The sequence below is a fragment of the Biomphalaria glabrata genome, chromosome 13 (genome assembly GCF_947242115.1).
Source record: "Biomphalaria glabrata chromosome 13, xgBioGlab47.1, whole genome shotgun sequence".
NCBI lineage: Eukaryota > Metazoa > Mollusca > Gastropoda > Planorbidae > Biomphalaria > Biomphalaria glabrata.
Genome location: NC_074723.1, coordinates 9,974,933 through 9,999,063, shown reverse-complemented (window position 1 = coordinate 9,999,063; position 24,131 = coordinate 9,974,933). Strand labels below are relative to the sequence as shown.

Sequence of the window (24,131 nt, the reverse complement as noted above, 5' to 3'; positions counted from 1 at the left end):
GACCTTGAGAAGTTCCTCTATATCAGTGATGCTCAGCGTAACTGTCAGACCATGAGAAGTTCCTCTATATCAGTGATGCCCAGCGTAACTGTCAGACCATGAGAAGTTCCTCTATATCAGTGATGCTCAGCGTAACTGTCAGACCATGAGAAGTTCCTCTATATCAGTGATGCTCAACGTAATTCAATCTGCGGGCCATTTTAATTTCCAACACTATTGTCGCTGGCCACATGATGGAAAAGATATAAAAACTTAATGAAATTGACCTGAAACTATTTTGTTTCAAACCCAAGGATCTAGTACTTACATTGAATTCTTGGGATATTTCAATTTTCTCTTTACACTTTAAAAAAATGGCGTAAGTTCTGTTTATATTTTGTTATTCTTGTTTTATTAAAAAAAAACAGCCACACAGCCAGACTTTCTTTATAAACACAAAAATGTTGGCTAGCAACGGTATCATGTTCTACAAAAAGTAAAGATCCGTTCACTTTTCCTAGTAGATTCTATAGTCCTATTTAATGGACGCACAAATGTTAAATGCCTTGGTAGTAATCCATTAGAAAAAGTAAAGGCCCTAACCTAGGTAATGATATATTCTGAACATTTTTATTTGGGGGGGGGGGGGATTTTTTTATATTTTGTGCCGACGTTTCGGCGGGCCGGATGGAAGCACGTCGCTGGCCGGATTTGGCCCGCGGGCCGGATTTTGTTCGTCACTGCGTTATAGTGGAATTCCCATTTCTATTTTAAGTTAAATGACAGGCTTGACATAGGCCAAATGTGTAACAACAAATATCTATCCAGTTTCCCCAAAACATTTGTCGACTGGCGGTTGAAATGACTCTATGTCATTTTCATTGTTCTAAATGTTATTTCAAATCTAATCTAAATTAACAACCTGTTATTTGACCAATAATAGTTGTAAGTGTGACGTATTCGACTTCTAGCAAGTTTTGAAAATTTCATTAAAATAGTGCAAGTCATAGTGAGATTAACTATTTAAAAAAGTTCACTAGATACATTCTCGTCTATTTAAGTCTGATTCAACAAACAAAAGGAGGTGAGAACTATTCCTTGTATGTGTGTCTTAGTGGGAGTACAATGATTATATCACTATATTTAATCATCATATGTCTTTCAATTTTCCTTTTTTTTTTAAGCCTATAGATGTACATATTTCCTGAAAAATAATATCCGGAACTAAATTATTTATATTACTATCGAAATAGTTCGACGAAAAACATTTATTATTAATGAAATAGGCTACTTTAAATTAACATTTCACGCAATGTCTGAAGCAGCTCTATACAATAAATATGCAAAGATGGAAATGGAGAATCATTTTCCACTTTGCTTGGGATTTTTTTGGCATTCTAAAGATTGCCTAGACATTCTGTAGAATGCTGGACCATAGAATGCATGATTTCGCACTTTGCTGGTAACATATAATTCAAACATATTATAAAAATAGATTTAATAAGCAGTTTTTATCATCATAATTTATTACCAATGTTGTGCCACCTAAAGAGTTCAAAGTTCATTCAGATACTAGTCCACATGAAGGGCTGCTTCCATAAGCTTTAATACAAATATTGTCCCTTCACCAACCATCAAATAAATAAACATTAGACCAGGTTCACTGTGAACCATATCTTCATAATATTAGCTATGTATCACTCCGTCAGCCAACCTAGCAGTACAATCATATCAGCAGCACTTTGTACATATGGATGTTGCCACACAAACTCTCTTTGCGATTTTAATTGTGTACTTTATCTAAACTTTATTTAAGGTTAAGATTTCTGTTCAAATGCAAAGTCCAGAACAATGTCTACGTACCCTATCAAAAGATAAAATTCAAAAAGTTGTGCAGAAGAAAGAATCATTTATCTGTATTTATTTCTTGCTTTTTTATCAAGGCATCATGTTACCATCACACAAGAATTACATGACACCTATAGCAAAGATGGACAGATACAAAAACTCTCTTGTCCCTTTTATATTATAACCTGATCATTAAATAAAATTCAACTAACTATCTGATACAAACATTTCACATGTAAATTATGAGTGAGTCTGGTGTGAGTCTGGTGTGAATGTATTGTGAGCAGGTCAGGCAGGTCTTATCTGCTCAACATTAAATTTTATAACAGTAGGCAGATGTTTGCGCTACTGGGTGGGCTCAATCTGTGACACCTCAGTCTACGACCAAGGGGCTAGAGTCACCTAAGTAACCAGACATACTAACCTAAACTAAATGAAAGCACCAAAGTAACTTTACTTTAGGATAAATAAACAAAACGTAACGTTATTTACATACAAAAAAAAATAACTCAGTAATAAAATATATACACTACAACGAAAACTAATACTAACTAAAACCCTCTGAATCTACGCCACTAAAAACTAACCAAACCAACTATCTAACACAAACTGATCAAAACAACTAAATCACTACAAGACAACTACTATACTAGACCTAGATCTACACAAACACACTACAATAAACTAGTCTAGATCTACAATATTCTACTACTATAACCAACCCATAACTAAAACTAAAACAAGAACACCTTAGCCTAAGTACCTTACTATTAGTATTCACAAAGAACAGAAACAGGCTATAACTAAGCCACTAAGGCAACACTACAGAAACAAAATAAATCTAGATCTACAGCAGAGTAATAGCAGCATGTATTTCAGCAGCTATATTCAGCAGTTACATTCAGCAGTTATATTATCAGGCCGTCCAAGGTACAAAAATATAAAATAATTACACGACAGACCACAAAGATCTTCGGCTGTCACACAGACATACTATACTGACCACTTTTTTTTTTACTATCCCGCACCAACCTATATAAAAATAGGGGGAAGTACAAATAATAAATTTGGCACTAGCCTATAAAAATAGAATACACAAAAATAGCTATAATTACATATAAAAATAGCTCTGGGAGCGCAAGCTCACAGTATATTTTGGTTTTCCAAAGTAATAATGCTTTGTTTGGTGTAATGCACAAATTGTAAGACAAATTTCCTTATGGATAATAAAGATTATTATTAATAATATATTAGAAACGAACGAGTAGTCATTCTCTGGCGCTGCCAGGGTCACTTTCGTTAAAAGGGAAACAAAATGCATCGTAGTCCCTTTATCAGTTTCCACTGAGGAATTTTCTGGTGATGTGGCAGGTCTGCAGCAGTACCGCCCTCTGACAGGCAACGAGAATGTTTTTACGAATGCCAAGGGCCTTGAAGGTATCTGTGTGGTCAGCTTTTATTATCTCTTGCTTGAAGGTATCTGTGTGGCTAGCTGTTATTATCCCCTGCTTGAAGGTATGTGTGTGGTCAGCTGTTATTATCCCTTGGTTGAAGGTATCTGTGTGGTCAGCTGTTATTATCCCTTGCTTTAAGGTATCTGTGTGGTCAGCTGTTATTATCCCTTGGTAGAAGGTATCTGTGTGGTCAGCTGTTATTATCCCTTGCTTGATATAACAATGGGGTATATTGTTGTTTGAGATTACTTCCATCAATCTCCAAGCCTAGGTTCCCATTATTTATTATTATTATGATTATGTTAGAAAAGAACGAGTATTCATTCTCTAGCGAAGCCAGAGTCGAATTTCGTTAATTAATGTCAAAATCGGCCCCGGCATTTCTATATCATTCGGCCCCAAACTTGAATATCATATAATAGGCATCCAATTCTAGTTCTACTTGTCCTAAAAATCAATTTGTTAAGTTTGATAATGTATTGATAACTGAACACATGCACACAGTAAACTCTATATCTTTATACGAAATATAAACGTTATGTTACTTTTTAATGGATAAGTATGTAGAGGCCCTTCAAGGATGAAGCCTACTACGGCATTACGGGTGTTGGCTATTAGTCTACATTATTTCGGAAAATGTGATAAGATAACATGAGCTTTATACTGTAAGAGTCTGTTAAAGTTGTGTTTTAAACACGACGCTCAGAGGGTCCCTTTTGCAACAAAATGCTAATAAAACCTTTCAAAAATTTAATACTTTCTATAGTGACATTCGTGAGGCCCTTTAGGTGGCCTTACCGGCCCATTTAGGTACCGGCCCACCGAGCATTAGCCCGAATGCCCATATAGCCAGTCCGCCCCTGGTTAATTATTACTATGGTTATTATTATTATAGTCCCTACCATTAAAAAAAAAATAGAAAGACTTAAGTTGTCTTTGATTTGAATTTAATTTTATGTAATAAACAAGTAAAAAAATTTATTAAAGTTTTTTTTAAAATATTTTTCCTCCTATACGAAGTTGATAACTCTTTGTAAAAGCAATTACTTTGCTCTCAATATGACAACATTAAAAGACAAGAGTCCAGTTTGGTGCTAGGTCTGTAGATCCAGACTTTGAAGACGGTGCGCAAAGTGTTCCTGAACGTCTATCCATTTATTGCACTCTTTAATGAGAACATACGGGAATACCCGCTGATGTCTATACGGGAATACCCGCTGATCAATGTGCGTTCAAGTTAAAGATTTTCTTGGGCAGTCTAGGCCAAATTTAATTATTAGATTATTATATTTAAAAAAATAACGGTCAAACCAGAGTTTTCCCTGTGATCAATTAGCTAATAATTCTTTACTCCGAGATATACGTAGACTGTCAAATACCTTGAGCCGTTTTCGAGAACCGTATTTTGCTGTTGTTGTTTTTGTCTTTTGTTTTTTTGTTTGATTTTTTTAAAAAAACCCGATGAAGAATAGAAGAGTAGAAGAATTATAAAAAAAAATCTGCATAAAATTCTTTTTTTTTTTGTTTTTGTTTTTTTTACTCTTTTACAATTCCGTTTTCTTTTTACATAAAATTTATTCAAAATTCTCCGAAATTGTGTGGTGGTGGTTGAGTTGAACCTAGGAGTCTCGACAGTGGCGTATCTAGGGTGGGGGGAAGAGGAGTCAAAATTTGAAAGTCCTCCCGGGCTCCCACTTGAGGTGGGCCTCATAACGAATGTCCAAATTGTTTTCATTTTAAATATTAAACCACTGCCATGTAATCTTGCTAATCGTGTTGTTATATTAGTTAATGGCCAATGTTCATGTTTTCCACACAGATTCACTCTTTCCGTGTGGGGTTACTCTCAGGGAGTAAGCAGAGTTATATATTATTAAGTTCTATATTTATTAAGTACATTATCCCATGTCATGATGTCGAATGTCAAAAATGCATGGGCCCCTAAATAGGTCAAGCCCCCTTGGCCCCCAAATCCCAAGCTACGCCACTGGGTCTCGAGTTCAAAACAAGGTGAAGACGGGAATTTAAAACTTCGGGATTTTCAGGACACCCTAAGTCCACCCAACTTTAATGGTCGGTCGGTCATTGTGCTGGCCCCAGCTGGCCTATGTATCCTTCGGCCGTAAAAACATACGAACTTAAACATCATCTGATCCCATAGCTCACAAGGTCTTAAATGGTAACCTTAGCTCTTGTTTTAACTTTCAAAGATGTCAAATAACAATAATAAGAGCATGTTGTACTAATCAATAATTTTACTAATTTTCTAGTTTTAAAAAACAATGTGTATTTTGACAGATAAGGAGCCCTCGATCTCCGACCTGACAGAATTATCTAGGAACTGTTCTTATTTCTGTCTGCCATATGGATCATGTTGCACTGGCTTCCAATTCTGCCATGATGGAAGTTGCGAAAACTGCTTTCCGAAAACCGTTAGAAATGAGGATCTGCTGACTTGGTGCAGAGATATAGGCCAGCATGACTCGTCTCAGATGAGGCATAGATACTCGTGCATAAAGGCATGTCAGAACCGATTCAACGCCTCGGACCTGGTGCTGTGCGAAGGTATGTAATTAGTTTCCGATTGAATTGATTGACCTTCTTCTGGGATAATCTCTCTGTTGAGGGCAGACGTACAGTTTAACGTCAGGGTGCAGGTGGGATCTCCAGGTCATAGTTGAAACTTGATGCAGCAATCGCTGTCACGTTTCTTGTCATGGAAGCCACATACGTACGACTTGTCAACACAGTTACAGAGAGCGCTAACACCACCAACCCCTCCGTTGTAACAGCCCGTACAGCCGTATACTTCATTAGGTCACGGTTCGTTTCTCAATGAATTAATCTGACTTCCAGTGTAACCAACAGTTCATTTTGTTCAGCATAGTATCCACTTGTTCGTCCATTCTAATTTCTTCGTTCATGGGTTCTCTGTTATTGGGCTCAACCTCAAACTGATAGGTCTGCGGATTCTGCTCTTCATCAACATAAGCTTGCCTTAGACGTGCTAGAAGCGGCTCCCTGCTCTTGTAGTTTTTTAGGTCCGTCTAAAGCTCCTGTTTCAGCTGTCTGCCACTTTGTTCCTTCAGCCTCTTTATCATGGCCATTCTTCTTCAGTGAGTCGCCGACACCAGTGCGCCCTATAAGAACCACTGGAGGAGCAGAAATATACCAATATTATAAGTAGTTTATCATAGCTATTAGATGTCAATAGCAGCAGTTTAAAAGTTACGTTTAAAAAAAAAAATTGACAATGGAGAAATGTGTGTAGTTGAGAATATGAGGATGTAGCATTTATGGTTAATTTAGGTCTAACCTTTTGTAAGTGATTTACACACATTTGTTCTTGAACAAGTATTGCAAGTATTTCCTTTTCGTTAATACGTATTTTTATTCTTGTAAAAATCGTTTATCAAAAGAAATAACTGATTTGACTTTAAACTGGTTTCTAAGAATGTCTTGTTAATAGATGTCTAATAAAACTTTAAGGTACATATATCACAAGTAACATAAGTGGTATAATAAACTTTTCTTTTTCCTAGTCTGATTTCACGTTTCTTTGCCCAAATTGTAGAGTTTAATAGTTCTTATCTTATCTTATATGATACAGACGTTACTTCAAAAAAAAAAAAAGATGATGATTACGTCCTACGCGTCATGCATTTAGTCTGCCAAGTCACTGGTTTTCCTGGCTAGCTCAGGCAACCCATTCCATGCTCTAATAGCACTAGGGAAGAAGGAGTATTTTACACATGTGTCCTAGCATATGGAACGAGGAATGTGCTTTTATCTTTGTGTCTTTCTGAGTTCTTTAAACATAATGTGCCCTCTTCTTAGTTACTAACAAAGTTTTTAGTCATTCTTTTTAACTATAGATCTATATAGTCAATAAAAATAACTACCTTGCTATTTTATTAGAATAATGCCTTAGCTAAGCTTATTGTGATTGCATTGTTTAGACTTTTATTTAAAAGATTTAAACATCAATTTACATTTTCTTTTAATGAGTATAAAATATAATTTTTAAATGCACGTCTCGTTTTAAACTCTTACAATTCACATTTGGTCTCAAAAATAGAAATTTCAACAAGAGAAAACACGCATGATTTGGTCAATGTAAGAGAAACCAATCACTAAAGCTTGAAAACATAACTGTTATATTTTTTTTGACAGCTGACAATTCCACCATATCGGATTCGACAAAAAGTAACTGCTCTAATGATGAACCCAGATTATGTGACAGTGGCCACGAGTTCTACCATAATGGAACGTGCCAGGCGTGTTTTCCAGCAAACATTCCGGAAACAGATCTGCTGACTTGGTGTAGAGATATAGGCCAACATGACTCGTCTCAAATGAGGCACAGCTTGTGCACAAAGGCATGTCAGAATCGATTTAAGGCCTCGGACCTGGTGCTTTGCGAAGGTATGTAATAACTAACGTTAAACATTATGCCAATTTAAAGTTTTTGACCAACCAGTAAGACGTATATCTGGAATGTGAATTCGCAAAAAAAATGTGTGATCTAGGATACTTGTTGATGTTGTGGTGGTTGAAAGGTAGATCCAGACAACTAACCATACTGCCACCGCGCCCCCCTAACCTAGATGTATTGACATAAATTCTTTTATAAACTAAGTAACAGACTAGATTATTTTTTTTACCCTGGCTGCTAGACTTTAAATTGAATCTATAATCAATATTATTTTCTAACTTCCACGTGCATTCAGTTCACTAGGCCTACTCAACAGAAACATTGAAATCAAACTTAGTACATAGATTGATTGATTGATTTGTCTTTACAGAAACATGGAAAAATGTTGCCATCAGTGTAATTGTCCTCGCGTCTGTTGAAGGCCTGTTGCTGTTGGTATGTGGTGCCGTTTGGATTGTGAAAAGATATTGTGCACTTAAAGGAAAGAAAACGCAGTATTCAAACCCTACCCAGGACGGAAAAGTACCAATAAGTACGGCCAATTCTTTTATAAGGATGAGAGAGAGAGAGAGAGAGAGAGAGAGAGAGAGAGTGCCGTATAGTATGTTTTTAAATTAGTAACAAAGCGAAAGTTATAGGAAAAAAATATGTTTTATATACGGTACGGCCTACTGGCACCATTTTCATTGTGGGGAAAAGTTATTTTTTTCTTATAGTTTAACGTTTATTATTAATTTATAAGTTGTTAAATGTTAGGCAACCCATCACTGAGTACCGGCCATGGGCGCCCGCAGTGGGGTGCAAGGAGGTGCACTTGCAACCCCTAGATTCTGAGTAGCCAAATTCTAGCCACTTTTTGCACCATTAGATCAATTAAAATCTAAGTAGAAACTGAACAAGTAGTGCTTCCACTAGTGACTGAAGTAAAGTTGTAGCTACTAGCCTATTCTTATCAGGCATTGATGGCTGACCATTCACGTCCACCTCTCTGAATTCTGGGTAGCAAACTTTTAGCCATTTTTTTCACCTTCAAATCAATTAACTTCTGCTAGGAAGCAACTTAACATGTAGTGCTTCCATTAAAATAAAGTTAATATAGATAGGCTATTGTTGTAATAAACTGTAACAGGCTAATCTGTAGTTCATGTTCGACCATGTCCAATATTCAATACTCTATAGCAGGTTAGTTGTAACTATTTGTTTTCATTTGCATATAATTAATAGTTATCATTATATTTAGTAAAGACATAGAATAAACGTATTTTTTTTTTGTCTTGGAGTAAAAAACCTTGCCAGCTGTCTTTTGATTTGATATATGTGAAAGTTTCTTTGAACAACATTGAAGAGTGCAGTCATCTTGGTAAATGTATTAACGTTTTGCGGAGTTGCGGTCAGCGCACAATAAAATAAAATAGCAGGGTAAACATGTCCACAAGGCTACGATGGCTGTCCCGTGACGGGTAGCATTCAAAACTGTGTTCAGGCAAGGATTCGTAAAAAAAAATAACGTAAAGCAGACATTGTCCGTTGAGAGTCCTACAGACTTAAATTTGTTATTATTGACCTGAATGCCATTTCGATATACGCAATGCTGTTGGTGTCAACCAGAAGATTATCTATTTCTTCCATAACAGTCCCAAGAGAAGGCTAAATTTACCAGTTTTGTTTGAAACACATCGGACTGAGAAATACGAATTCATTTGCGCTTTAAGTCACAACTTTGAGAAGATCTTTGACTGTTTGGCGTTTTTTAAAATAACGGCTGTAAGTGAAACCTGACAAACTGCATATGTGTAATCTGTGCCTGCTTCTCATATGTTTCTGATTTTTTGGTTTAATTGTCAATTATTCATCTTTTCATGAACAAGTTTCTGTGATGTTGCAGTATATCCACCTTAGCATAAGTGGCCGCTTTACGGCACATCAGCAGTCACATTAATGACATAAATACCAACTTGGCCATGTTGAGGAACACTTCAAGGTTGGCATCTTGAGGAAGGCGAGACTGCTGGCAGGCAAACAGGGTATTGAGCTGGTGCTGTCGAGAATTTGAAATCGACAGACACACGGAGACAAGAAAAACATATCTTTGGATTTCGGGAGTTATTACAGAACACGGCTTTACATTAAGTAACTTTGTTCGTTAGTTTCTTCATTAACGTTTCGCTTTTCAAGCAACAATAATGCTCAGTTCAACCTGTTTTGTCTACATCCTAAAACAAGGGTGGGCAAATTACGGCCCGCGGGCCACATGCGGCCCGCCGGAGTGTTTTATGCGGCCCGCCGACACCTACAGAAGTCAATTGTGCCCACAGTATATACTTATAAAAATGCAAATATATTAAAAATAATATAAATATAAATTATTGAAACTATCATTATAAAAAGTTTCAAGCAAACGAAGACTATGCTTATTGGCTATTCATCAATTCACTCAATTCAATACACAATCTCTTATCAGTATTTATTCAATGCTATGAAGAACTGTGTTGAATGTTGGGTATACTTGGAACAAGATGGCAAGGGTGACAACTGGTGGAGCTCGATCTTTGACTGAGTAAAATAGTTGTTTTGTTTTTTAATATCCCAACCATAAACTTTAAACAGGAAAGTTTGCACAAAGCTTCATAAAATTTAAATCTATAGTAGTAAAACAAACGTAGTAATCATACTTATGAGAGCTAAGTTAACAACCACAGGAAGTTCCGATTATGATCAAACAAATCCAATATATCCGCTATCAGCCGCTATCTTATCATGGGCAAGGTAAACGTTAGAATATAAACTCTCCAGGAAGAAATTGTTGTGCTACTTGAAGGACATTGACTGCGACCTTGTTACCAATATTTCTAATGAAGATTGAAAGACAGATTTCAGGTTTCATAATTGCCATTGCAATTAGTTTTTTGCATATGAAATGTTAATGGATGTTAAATATTTTCAAACAAGGCCTTCCCTTTTATACAAGCAAGCAAAAGAAAACAGGTTTTGTCATTTTCCTTTGTGGAAAGGTGAAATTATTTCTAGCGAAATGATTAAAAGTACAATACTTATTTAGATTCCTTAATTTTGCAATTTATAAAAGCAAATTTAAGTCGTCAAGAACCGATTTTCAATACCATTAGCTCACCATTTAGCGCAGAAGCGGATTTAGCTCCAGAGGACATAACTCCGAGCAAAGAGAATTTCCAGTCAGTACTTCCACAGGAGTCTTATGGGTACAAAATGTGCTGCTGTTCACATTATTTGTGTACACATACATCTCTTCTTCTTCCTTGTTCTCATTTTACATGCTGGAGGGTTCAGATCAGTAATCCTATATCTGAGATGAACCGCGCAATGGTTTCCAGATCAGGCAGTTCTCCGAATAGCTTTGATTCTATAGGAGTGCTTTGGGGCCAGAGTCCTGTTCGGGTCTCTGATTTAGTATGCACCATTGAAGGACATGGTCAGCATTCTCTGGTGATGCTCCAAAAGGGCAAGTTTCGCTCGTCCCGACATTTAACTTCCGGAACATATATTGTCTCATCCAGTGAACAAGCATTATATTTTGGGTGGGGGGAAACTAAACAAGTATAATTACTGGTCGACTTTGACTGACTGTAATTTGACAGCAGTCACAAGGGTAACAACTAGTTCCACAGTTCCGGAACATTATGCACGAGTGTAAGAAGTAAAATACTGCACATTAAGTACAACTGTATATTAGTGGGGTTAGTATTTAAGTGAACTTAATATCGCGTAAGTGTGGGTGGCGTGATTCACCACTTCTTTTCTTTAATACTCTTTGTAATAAAAAAAAAAGTTGCCGTTATGACTTTGAGCCATGAGTGCACCCCCCTGCAAAAAATCCTGCGGGCGCCCATGGTACCGGCACCAAGTTTTTAGAAGAGAGAGAGAGAGAGAGAGAGAGAGAGAGAGAGAGAGAGAGAGTAAAATACGTGGAGGAAGATTTGATATTATTTGATATTCTAATAATTCGACATGACTCTATTTCCAGATCTTGCCAGCCAATCACAGTTAGGAAAAAAAGGTAGCCAAGTCAAGAGCCAAAGTATGAAACTAACGGAACACCAAGACGCTCAATCTACCCATAGCGATTCTGACGTGGATGTTAACGACTAATTTTTTGCGGCCCCGAAAGAAGAATAGACGCTATTAGTTTTGGGTGTTCGGTCGGTCCGTACGTCCGTCCCGTTTAGATCTCGTAAACTAGAAGGATTGTGAAAATCCGACATCATAATATTTTAGACTTTAGACCATTCAAAGTTCTGATGCAATGGCTACTTTTTTCTTTTCTGAAAGCGAAAAAAATTATTTTTTAAATCAACTATGCAAGCAGTTTTATTCATTAAAAAAACACCATTTTTACAACTATTCACTATTAATAGTAACAAACACATGAGGCTATATAGTATAATATATATATAATCTCACCATATTTCGAACACATTTATGCAAACGGTTTTAGATTTTTGTCAAAAAAAAATAAATATTTTCCAATTGTACTGCTAAGCTAAGTAAGATCTGTCATACTGACTACTACTTTTACAAAAAAAAAAATGATTACTTTTTTTTTAAGAGAAAATCTATTTAGTGTGCATATAAGTGGAACAATTTAAAACAATAGTTAATAAGGAGTTTTTCATATTATTTCGTGAACACATAACTGAAGGATTTTTTTTTTTTACAGAAATTTTTCTTTTTCCTTTGAGGCTTGGGGGAATAGCCTCCAATAGTTTCGTGTGGTTTGTATGTCCGTCCGTCCGTCCCGTTTAGATCATAAAAACTAGAAAAGATATTGAAAATCAGATATCATGATATTTTAGCCCTTTTAGAATTTTGATGCAACGATAACGTCTTCTCTAACAGCGAAATGTTTAATATTTACAATTAGGCCTAACTATGCAAGCATTTTTGTCATAAAAATACAGTTATTTTTTGACAACTATTCACTATTAATAACAAGCCAAAACTATATTTATAAGGGAAATATCAATGCTGTAAATTAAAAAAAAAAACATGTATACAAACGTGTTTTTTTTTTAATATTATTTTCGTTTGTTTTCTAAAATAATGTTATTAAAAATAATTGTATTACTAAATTAAATATCTCCTATTATACAAGCTATCAACATTTTAAATGAAATGTTTACTTTTGTTTTTAAAAAAAGAAAGAATTCAATTAGTATGTGTATAAGTCGAATATAATTGAAAACAACAATTCATTAAAGAGTGTTTTATGTAAAGTTGAGTGATGAAAAGTTTCTGCCTTGAAGCCTTAAATGAGAGATTGCCCTTCAACAAAACTATCAATTAGATAACTATATCCTCAATTCAATCCGTTTATTGAATATTAATAGTAAAATAATTTTAAACAAATAATAAATCTCCGTAGTCTGTTGTGTCATGCGTCTCTTCCTTTTATATTGACGAAGATAATCATATTGAAAATATTTACCTGCCTGAGTGGACCACATTTGGAGCCCTCGTTTGTGTTTGCATTGCACACAAACTTTGTGACTTTGTTTCAACTCATTTCCTACTTTATTAAGCTGATGGATGTCTATGGTTTCTCATATTATTTATTTCTTCATTATTGCAAGAAGTCTTCCCTGTGAGTTTTTGCCCAATCAAGTTAGTCTATTTTTAAGAACAACTAAGACTTCTTGAGCGCTTCCACCAAAGATGCTTGCGCTCCTTCATAGACAAGACCGAACTACAAACAGCGATGTCCGTGCGAACGCCGGTATGGACAGAATAGAGGGACTTCTTATGGTCCGGTAGTTACGCTGGGTAGGGCACGTATCCCGTATGGGAGACGAACGTATGCCAAAGGCAGTCTTTTTTTGGTGAGCTAAAAATTTAAATTGTATTGCATTGTGCATTGTGTAGTGTGTATATTATTAAAGTGATTCCTAGTTCCAGATGAAAAGCTTTGTTTTTATTTAAAGAAGATTTCAGTCTCGAGTTTATACTTTGAAGTAGACTCTAGTATTTCCGGCATTACGATATTGTTGTAGAATTCTGAAGCTATCTAATTGGAAAGACCCTACAAAATAAGAACATCAGAAATGCATTGTCTGGTCCACACAATCTCATTGTAACATCAACCAAGACATCAGTCATCTGGCTCCCTAAATATATCATCGCGTATGGCATTCATACATTGTTACAACTATCATGAGTTTGAATGTCTCTTAAGAAGACTATCTAGTTCCACCTTCACAACATGCAGTCTATAAGGCAGATGATGTTAAGCCATCTGTTTCTTTGACCAATGGTTAACAAGCAGGATGTCATGTGATCAGCACAACAACCAACCACCTAAGTCAGGTACCAATAAGAATTGAGTGGAATCAGAAATTAAAAAAAAAAGGGTTGGTAGAAGTCATTACTTGAGAAAGTTATGATCACTATTCGTATGGAAGAACAATAATTTTGAACAGATAAAAAAAAAAAAAAAATATTTTTTAAACAAAACTTATATGATAACTCATAAGTTAGTCAGCACTGCTTCCCTCAAACATGACTAGCAAAAATACTTTGACAATAATTCAAATTAAAATAGTGAAAGGGGGGTGAGAGAAGCAAGATATAGATTTACATAGGTAGATTTGTAACAAAAAATGAAATACCAATACTTCTGCTTGTTTGTTTTTGTTCTTTTAATGGTATATAAAACTTAGTTTTAAAAAATAGGATACAAACTATTTAAATACATATCCAATGAAGTACCACTCAATACTAAGAGAACAACTTACGAGATTTTGTTAACATTAAAAATAATTTTAAAAAATCAAATCCAGATTCATTCAACTATTTAAATGATGCTAACTAGTTTGTGACTCAAAATTAATCAGGAGACAGTTGGGACAGACTAGATCAGAACTTCTTCTTTTGCAATGCCTTTGGGACAATGTTAGGAAAATTCAAGCTACTGTACTAGTGGTCACTAATTGACACAGCAGATAGAAATAAGTGATCATTTTTTACAAAACCTAATATTAACTCAGTTTGTCTGTCTAGAATCTTGTTTACATTATTTCTCCCACTTCCCATTCTTGGATCAAGTTATTGAAGTTGAAACTTAACACAATTGGAAAGGTGGCCAAAACCGCTTGGCTATCTAACAAGGGGGTCAAGTTCAAATTCAGAGTCAAGCCAAGTTGTGTTTGTTGAGCGCCCAAAGGCAGCACAGAAACTTTCCCCCAGGTACCCCTTTCTCCCACTGGTCCACAAAAGAGATTGAGCCATAGTGCACTGACGCTATATAAAAATAGGAATCGAACAGAAAATTAACTAATAAGTTAATCAATTAGTCATAATTATTTTATTTTATACAGGAAATGTATGTATAGAATTAGATTGCCTTCCATCATGGAGGCTCGAGTTTGAATTCAGACTCGAGAAACTTTTTTAAAACTTGCTTTTGAAAAGGCAACACAGACACCTTCTCCCAGATACCCCTCCCCACCCAAACTGGTCCACAAAAAGAATTGGACCATAAGCACTGAGCAAGCTATAAGTATGAAGTCAAGGTAACCAAGAACAATTAATAAAAATATTTCTAATCGCAAAGATTTATTATTGTTCAACTGGATCTATTTTTAAACATTTTTTCATACTTTTACTAGTTATGTAATCAAGTATTGATTACAGATTTGAACTGCACAAAATACTTAGAGTTTTCAAAATCTTATTCACTAACAGTTATTAACTAGTAAATTCAACATAAAAATCTTTTTTTTTTTCAAGAACAACATCAAATAAACAATATAACAGACACATTTCTTAGATGCTATTACAAGTGAACAATAGAATTCATTACATATTTGTTAAGTGATCATTTCTAATTTTATACATTTTTTTGTTGAAATAAAATCAAAATAACTAAGAATAAGAAAATGTGTAACATTCAACTATACAAAAATAATTAGCAAATTTTTAATTGTTGAAGTGGAGAAAAATGTCAGACATAAACTTATTATTTAACATACAAATCTGATTACATTTAGTTACTTCTCAAGCAGCACAGACATGAACGTGTTCATTATTTTGAGCTTTACAAGATTAGGTCATGTTTTGTTTTTCCATTTAGACAGCTAAGTATTTGTATGAACTCTGAAGATAAAAGGAAACCAGTACCAGTACCAAACCTTTGATATAGTGGAACAGAAAGAATATGACCTTTTTTTTTTATTTCATGTTATACAAAAGAGTAGCAAGACACATTAAAAATTTCATCCATGACTATTTTTTTTTTAAATTATCATAAATGGTAAAATTATTCAATAAATCTTTTTTTTTTGCCAACGTGAGTGCTTTTAGGTAATATTTAAAGGCAAAACTCTAATACACAAATAGAGTAATTAAATTTCAATCAGTAGAGTTGTTGCAAAATAATGACACTAATGAAAGAAAATACAATGACACTAATGAAAGAAAACACAATGACACTAACGAAAGAAAATACAATGACACTAATGAAAGAAAACACAATGACACTAATGAAAGAAAATACAATGACACCAATGAAAGAAAACACAATGACACTAATGAAAGAACAATGACACTAATGAAAGAAAATACAATGACACTAATGAAAGAAAATACAATGACACTAATGAAAGAAAACACAATGACACTAATGAAAGAACAATGACACTAATGAAAGAAAATACAATGACACTAATGAAAGAAAACACAATGACACTAACGAAAGAAAATACAATGACACTAACGAAAGAAAATACAATGACACTAATGAAAGAAAACACAATGACACTAATGAAAGAAAATACAATGACACTAACGAAATAAAATACAATGACACATATGAAAGAGGATGCTCAAAAATTTGGACTGGTCTAGCCTGAAGCTGAGAATGTCAACTAATTGTAAGATTGGGAAAGATAATTTTAACATTAGTAAAGATAAGATATTCAAAATTGATTTTGATAGCTTAACAGAATTAAAATAAATAGTTAAAATAGTCAAGACATTATGAAAAAAAAAATTAATAAAATTGTGAGTATATGTATAAAAAAAAAATATTTTCGCGCAAATTAATTAAAAAAGATAAAACTTTTTTTTTTTGCATTCGCAAATAACTTCATTTAAAAAAAAAAAAACGGAAAACATACAGTACATTGCTATATATACAAAGATAATAATATCCTTAGTATCAAAATCATATATTTTAAAAAATCTAAAAATATGGAATGTTGGAGTAATATGGCATATTTTTACCAAAAAAAAAAAAAAAAAAAAATGATGTACATTAACATTATTTACAAAAAATCTTTTTATTTTGTAAGGAAGCTGCCTTACACTGACAGCTTAATTCTGAGTGGGAATGTATTATTGAAAAAATAAATTTTGGTTAAATTTTGGTTGGGCTTGTGAACAGCTGGTTATAGCATGAAAGCCTGCACCTATCAACAGCAAGATAGCAGCAGTGGTGGTAAGTCCAAAAGAGTATCCCATGTACTGGACATTGCCCACATTCAGGTACTCTGTCCTGACTTCAACCTTGACACCAAATATAATAATACCCACAAAAAGAAATACAGCTGTAAAGATAAAAAAAAAGAAGAGATTTTAGTTTTGAAATAAAAACAAATTTAATCAGTTATACAAATACTAGCGCAGTATTGAAATGGTAAGGATAAAGTTTTGTTGGCTCATAATGACACAAAAATTCTTTCACTAATTAAATGGAATTGACAAAACATTAATGAGTCATTTAGTTACACCAAGTCTATTCACAGTGCTACGCATTCAAATAAAAGTTACATTAACGAAAGTGAGAAGCAAACATGCAAGCTTTGAGACATAATGCAGGTGTTTCTGCTGCTAACAGTTAATGAGGATGTCATGTAAGCAGCACAATAAAGAATTTTACTTCCCTATTGAATGTCATAGACAAAATATATTGTTACTGTGCTTAAGATGACCTACAATACAAGATTAAAAATGTCATTTCTCAACAGAATATGTACTCAAGATCTGTCTCCTGACCCAACCCCATGTCCCACATGCACATTACAAGTCATAAAACATGTGACTAAAATATATATATATTGTTGTAACCCTATTCGCGACACATTAGGGTTAACTGTGTGGGATCAGCTGACATATGTGACACTATAGCGTGCTATATCAAAGGACAAGGGCATGAACTTTGCACATGAATAGGACCTGGGTTATGGTCATCTGATCATTAGCCTGCGTGGACCAGAGACACAATGTGTGTAAGGCAGTGGAGTTCAAGACAGGACAGCAAGTAGACCAGGACTGTTAGTCTGCCATGAAGTCTGTCCTAGTGGAATCCTGAAGTGAATGTACGAGTCCAGGAAGAGATAGAGACAGTTGAGTTTATTAGTTTCATACAATGATGTACAGTATAGCATTTTTAGTGTTGATGTATTGCCAATTGTGTCAAATTGGCTGTTTTAATTGACCATTATTAAAGCACCAGATTATTTGGAGCCTTGTCGTCAAGTTCTTGATGTGTTGATGTGTGTTTAGCAGTGTTTACAGAAGGCCTGATTAGGAGAGATTGTAACAATATATTTAATAAAGGATCTCATGATTCAATTTCAAACCCACTATTTCTTCAATATACGTACATGCTAGAACCAGTACAGCAGCTATAACAGCAGACAGTATTTGATTTGACCTCCCTAGCTGGTGAAGGTAGGTATTGAAAAGTGCCAAACAACACGCAACAACCAGAACAAAGCCACCAGTTATCAATAGTCCTTCAGCTGCTGGTGCTGTATCTGTGGAGAAAAAAATTGATATATGAAAAAATAAAAAAATAGAAATTTAAAACCTAACAGCGTGTTAAAATAGTATTTATAGGTAAGTGTTAAATAGTAAATAATAAAGAATGATTAAAATAGTATTTATAGGTAAGTGTTAAATAGCAACACTCAGTGAAGAAAATGAAACTAAAGAACAGATCAGACCAGATACAGACCAGCAAACTGAAGTGCAGATTGGTAACACCAGCAAACTAAGTAACATACTGTAAAGACCAGCAAACTAAGTAACATACTGTAAAGACCAGCAAACTAAGTAACATACTGTAAAGACCAGCAAACTAAGTAACATACTGTAAAGACCAGCAAACTAAGTAACATACTGTAAAGACCAGCAACTGAAGTACAGATTGGTGAATACCAGAAACTAACTACCTCTTAGTGGAGACCAGTAAACTGAAGTAACATACTGTAAAGACCAGCAACTAAAGTACAGATTGGTGAATACCAGAAAACTAACTACCTCTTAGTGGAGACCAGTAAACTGAAGTGACACTAAGTGGAGACCAGTAAACTGAAGTGACACTAAGTGGAGACCAGTAAACTGAAGTAACACTAAGAGGAGACCAGTAAACTGAAGTGACACTAAGAGGAGACCAGTAAACTGAAGTAACACTAAGAGGAGACCAGTAAACTGAAGTGATACTAAGAGGAGACCAGTAACCTGAAGTGACACTAAGAGGAGACCAGTAAACTGAAGTGACACTAAGAGGAGACCAGTAACCTGAAGTGACACTAAGAGGAGACCATTAAACTGAAGTAACACTAAGTGGAGACCAGTAAACTGAAGTGACACTAAGAGGAGACCAGTAAACTGAAGTGACACTAAGAGGAGACCAGTAAACTGAAGTGACACTAAGAGGAGACCAGTAAACTGAAGTAACACTAAGAGGAGACCAGTAAACTGAAGTGACACTAAGAGGAGACCAGTAAACTGAAGTGACACTAAGAGGAGACCAGTAAACTGAAGTGACACTAAGAGGAGACCAGTAAACTGAAGTGACACTAAGAGGAGACCAGTAAACTGAAGTAACACTAAGAGGAGACCAGTAAACTGAAGTGACACTAAGAGGAAACCAGTAAACTGAAGTGACACTAAGAGGAGACCAGTAAACTAGGTACCACTAATTAACATTAATTTTTGCCCCACTCTTCTTTTCAAGAAAAAATCATTAGAATCATTTTGATAATGATGTTTAAGTGATATTGAAGTAATCCTGTATCACTAAAAAATTTGCTAACTCTAATTCATTATGCAGTTAGTGAAACTGAATAATCTCTTCTTAGCAGATGTAAAACAACAAATCTCAGACAGCTTGCTTGATCTATTTGCCCATTTATTTTAGTTAGACATGTCGAAATAAATTTTGGCTCAAACTTAGCTGATGGTAATATATTTTTTAGTTGTTTTTCATTTCTAATTAGTTCAGTATACAATAAGGAGAGACCTGTACACCACACATGAGACAAGTGTATCAGCCAAGACAGTTCAATAGTACCAAAAAGAAGAAATGGTTATAAAAAGAAAATGGATGTACAATGTATAGCTAATACTAACTAAACATTTATTAATAAGAATGGCTTTTGACAGGGGGATTAGAAAAATCACAGTATTAGTTTATTATCAATGCATGTCATGTTTTATAAGAGTAGACTTACTTGTTCTGTCATAATCAAGGCCAGAATTGGTACACCTGTCGCTATTTGACCAGCATACCCTCTGCAATCCAAAATGGGCTATGGTTTCTTCTCTGTAAAGGTTACGGTTCTTAATCTCAATCCAGTAATTGGTGCACAGGCCTATGATTACACAAATGGCCGAAATGTATGCACAAATAACAGAGATCAAAAGGGAGACAAACCGCTTGTCAGCTTTTCTCTGAAACAAAAATGTAGTCAAATATTTTTCAAAGCCATTCAAAAAAGTTTTTGCTCAACGTCACATACTTTTAGGCTATCTATTCAACCAAATTCACCTAAATAAAGCAAAGTACAATAGCTTCACTTTTTTTACCTGTGACAATTATGAAATGCTTTTGTAGTACTTCATGTCTTTCAAAAGGGATACAAAAGAAAAATAGTTTCTAGTAAATGATTAATTGGATTTGAAAAGTCACTTTCCTATTCTCTCTTTCCTACAAGAATGAAAAGACCCCCCAGCATCGTGCCATAATCACGGTACACAACATTCTCACTTATTAGTATCAGGTTATAATTTGGTTTTCTTACTATTGTCCTACTAATACTTGTATTTAATAATGTTAACAAGTCCTAAACCAAGCTTACACTCTAGTAACTCTACACTTAACACTATTTACATCGTAATTTACAGTTATTTTATAAAATACAGATGTTACTTCGAAAAAAAGAAGATGATTACGTCCTATGTGTTATGCATCTAGTCATGCATGTTAACCAATGACTTAAATTCAGACAAGTCATTGGTTTTCCTGGCTGGCTCATGCAACCCATTCCTTGCTCTAATAGCACTAGCGAAGAAAGAGCCCTTGTACAAATTTGCATATGGAACGAGGGGAGATATTGTGGCTGAGTGGTCATCATCATCATTATCAAACTCCATTTGAGTGAGGGCTTGAGAGACTTAAATAATCTCTTTCAAACGCCGTAGACAGAAACCCTGCTGTCTTGCATAGTGCATATATGTCACCATACAGGTCAAGTATTATTGTTTCCCAGACCTGTCAAGATGAAGATCAGCAAGTCTTGGGTAGGTAAAACACTTGGCTATTGAACCAGGATCAGATGTTCGAATCCTGGTGAAGACTGGGAATTTTAAGTTTGGGCTCTTCTGGCACCTCCACCCAGCTCTAATGGGCACCTGACATTAGTTGGGGAAAAGTAAAGGCGGTTGGTCGTTGTGCTGGCCACATGACAACCTCGTTAACCATACACCACAGAAACAGATGACCTTTACATCTTTAGTGATTTTACTAAAGGTGTTACTCTAGTCAAATGTGAATATTCTTTAGTTATGAATTTCACTGCTCTATTTTGTGTCAGTTCCAGTTTCCTAATGTTTTCTTGAGTTGAGGGGTCCCAAACAGAGGATGCATATATATTCTATTCTTGACCTAACCAAAATCAAATAACATTTTAGTTTTATATTCTTATTTGATTTATAGAAATTTCTTTTATTAAACCATAATACTTTGCTTGATTTTTTAATAGCTTCATCAATGTGGGGATTCCAAGACAGTTTTTCAATTTATTTTAACACCTAGGTATTTTGCATTTTTAGTCTGTGTTACTGGTTTATCATGAATAAGATAGATAAGTGGACTTTGTTTTAGTTTTTTTGTTACTCTTAATAACTGACATTTTTCTGGGTGCAATTAGAAAGAGAGGCACCCAAAATTGGCCCTCCGCATAAACCTGGATAAAACTGAAATTTTGCGATTGGGATATAAGGCAAAGGGTGCCCGCATCAGACTTGGCGAGTCAAAGCTTGAAGAGTTGGACAAGTTCATATACCTTGGCAGCATCATAACAAATGATGGTGATGCCTACCATGATGTAGCGTGCCTAATAGGAAAGGCAGGGAGCATTTTCCAAAGGCTGCAGCCTATCTAGACAAGCCATGCCATTGGACTCGAGACAAAAATACAACTTCTCAACACAATCATCATCCCAACAGCAACATATGCATGTGAGACATGGAAGTCATCTGTCAAAATTGAGATAAGACTAAATGTGGCTCAACAAAAATGGCTGAGACGGATTTTGGGAGTCGGTTGATGTACACAAATTGGGTCTCAAACAAGGAAATCCTATATTGAACTGGGAGTTGAACACTTAGCGAGGTTGTGACAGAGCGTTGCATGAGGTTTGCAGGTCATGTTCTCCGACAAAATGAACTACACATACCAAGAATTGTGATGACATAGAGGCCAATACAAGGAAAGAGCAAACAGGTACGTCCTTGTATAACTTGGTGCCACACCTTCATGGAGGACCTCAGAACAGTGGACACCAAGTGGGAAGAGGCTTCAGACATTACCAGTGACACATCTTTATGGAGACATCTTGCCGCCCAATGCACCAAACGGCGTGGGAGGACCTAAGTCTGAGTAAGTTCTGGGTGGAAAGACAGTAGCAATTATTTGTCCTAGCATATGGGACGAGGAATGTGCCTATATCTTTGTGTCTTTCAGAATATTTTAATAAATTTTGTTTTTGTATTTGAAGTTTATGGTTCAGTGTTTTATGTATAATTGCTACTTTACTTTTGAGTCTTCTGTCCTGAAGGCTTTCTAAATTTAGTGATTTTACTAAAGGTGTTACTCTAATCAAATGTGAATATTCGTTTGTTATGAATAATGAATCTCACTGCTCTATTTTGTGTCTGTTCCAGTTTCTTAATGTTTTCTTGAGTTGAGGAGTCCCAAAAGGAGGATGCATATTGTCTGATATTCTATTACTATTATTGGCCTAACCAAGGTTTAATAACATTTTAGTTTTATCACTTTATGTTCTTATTTGATTTATAGAAATTTCTTTTAGTCGAGTCTAGTGTCTCTAGACTCTAACTCTAGTCCTAGTCTCTAAATCTAGACTCTAGTCAGTGAGTTTAGACAGTTTAGTGAGTCTAGTCTGAAACTGAAGTAACTGTGAAGGAGGCCAAAATTGAAAATATGATGAATTGAATGAAAGACAACAACCAAGACCAAAAGAACTTATTTCTTAAAATAGTAAACTAATCTAGAATTTAGATATAATCATCTAGAGATCTAGATTCTATGTAATAATAATATTTGATCTAATTTAGTAATATTTAATATTAAATAATAAGTTGATAGTCTACTAACCTTAATTTTAGCCATTGTCAAAGAATACGGAAGTTTTCCTAATCAAAAGGTGTTCAAACAATGTTCTCAAAATTGTGTAGATTTAAAAAATTAAAATACCCAGGAACTGTGACTATGAATGTAAGTATGTTACACAGGTTCAAATATTCCACTACTTTTACGTTCAGATGACAGGATCAGGAACAATCATGGAACAGGTTGTCAGAATCGGTTTGGAAAACCAACAGCTTAGCATTAAATGCGACTGTTTGTGTCAACTGTATCAACACCTCTTCTATCACACGTCTAGATTCTAATCTAGATCTAGTGAGAAATATCCAGCGACAAGTCTTTCTAACTTCGACTCCAACCAAATCTTAATATGTTAATGTTTCTGGTTAAATATTAAAAGACACTTTTAAAAGTGTAAAATTTTGAAATAATTCTTTAAGACAATATGATTTTATTTAAAATAAAAATTAATTAATGAAGCAACCGTTAGCAAATAAATAAGTAGCGTAACTTCAGGATAAAGTAGATAAAGATAAAAGGCGAAAATATATTTTACTGTTCGGCTTAGCAGCGATTAAAATAGGTCGGTGCAATGTCAACATTATCTGTATTTGTGGGTCAGTGTGCTTAAATTAAAACAACCCTAGGCCCTAGTCTATATAAAGCAAATTTTAGTATCCTAGGCCCTAGTCTAAAATAGATGTACATGTAGGACATTATGGATCTAAGTCTAGAGAGATCGATCTAGATCTAGTCACAAGTGCATAGG

At 34.9% G+C, this 24,131-nt stretch overlaps 2 protein-coding genes across 3 annotated transcripts; one reads left to right on the top strand and one right to left on the bottom strand.

The window, feature by feature from the left end:
* Positions 1 to 771: 771 nt before the first annotated feature.
* LOC106066413 (uncharacterized) lies at positions 772 to 14,189 on the top strand. Of its 2 annotated transcripts, XM_056008401.1 has the most exons (5): positions 772 to 1,063; positions 5,580 to 5,846; positions 7,455 to 7,706; positions 8,087 to 8,248; positions 11,717 to 14,189. In XM_056008401.1, exons 2-5 carry the CDS (start codon positions 5,774 to 5,776, stop codon positions 11,839 to 11,841), a joined length of 612 nt encoding a protein of 203 aa, XP_055864376.1. In that variant the 5' UTR covers positions 772 to 1,063; positions 5,580 to 5,773; the 3' UTR covers positions 11,842 to 14,189. The 2 variants fall into 2 exon arrangements, with proteins under 2 accessions (XP_055864376.1, XP_055864377.1); XM_056008402.1 differs by lacking the exon at positions 8,087 to 8,248.
* Positions 14,190 to 16,103: 1,914 nt separating this feature from the next.
* LOC106067443 (uncharacterized) lies at positions 16,104 to 23,628 on the bottom strand. Its single transcript, XM_056008403.1, has 4 exons — positions 23,372 to 23,628; positions 20,205 to 20,424; positions 18,351 to 18,503; positions 16,104 to 17,291 (listed from the first exon to the last, which is right to left on the bottom strand). Exons 1-4 carry the CDS (start codon positions 23,384 to 23,386, stop codon positions 17,080 to 17,082), a joined length of 600 nt encoding a protein of 199 aa, XP_055864378.1. The 5' UTR covers positions 23,387 to 23,628; the 3' UTR covers positions 16,104 to 17,079.
* Positions 23,629 to 24,131: the final 503 nt, after the last annotated feature.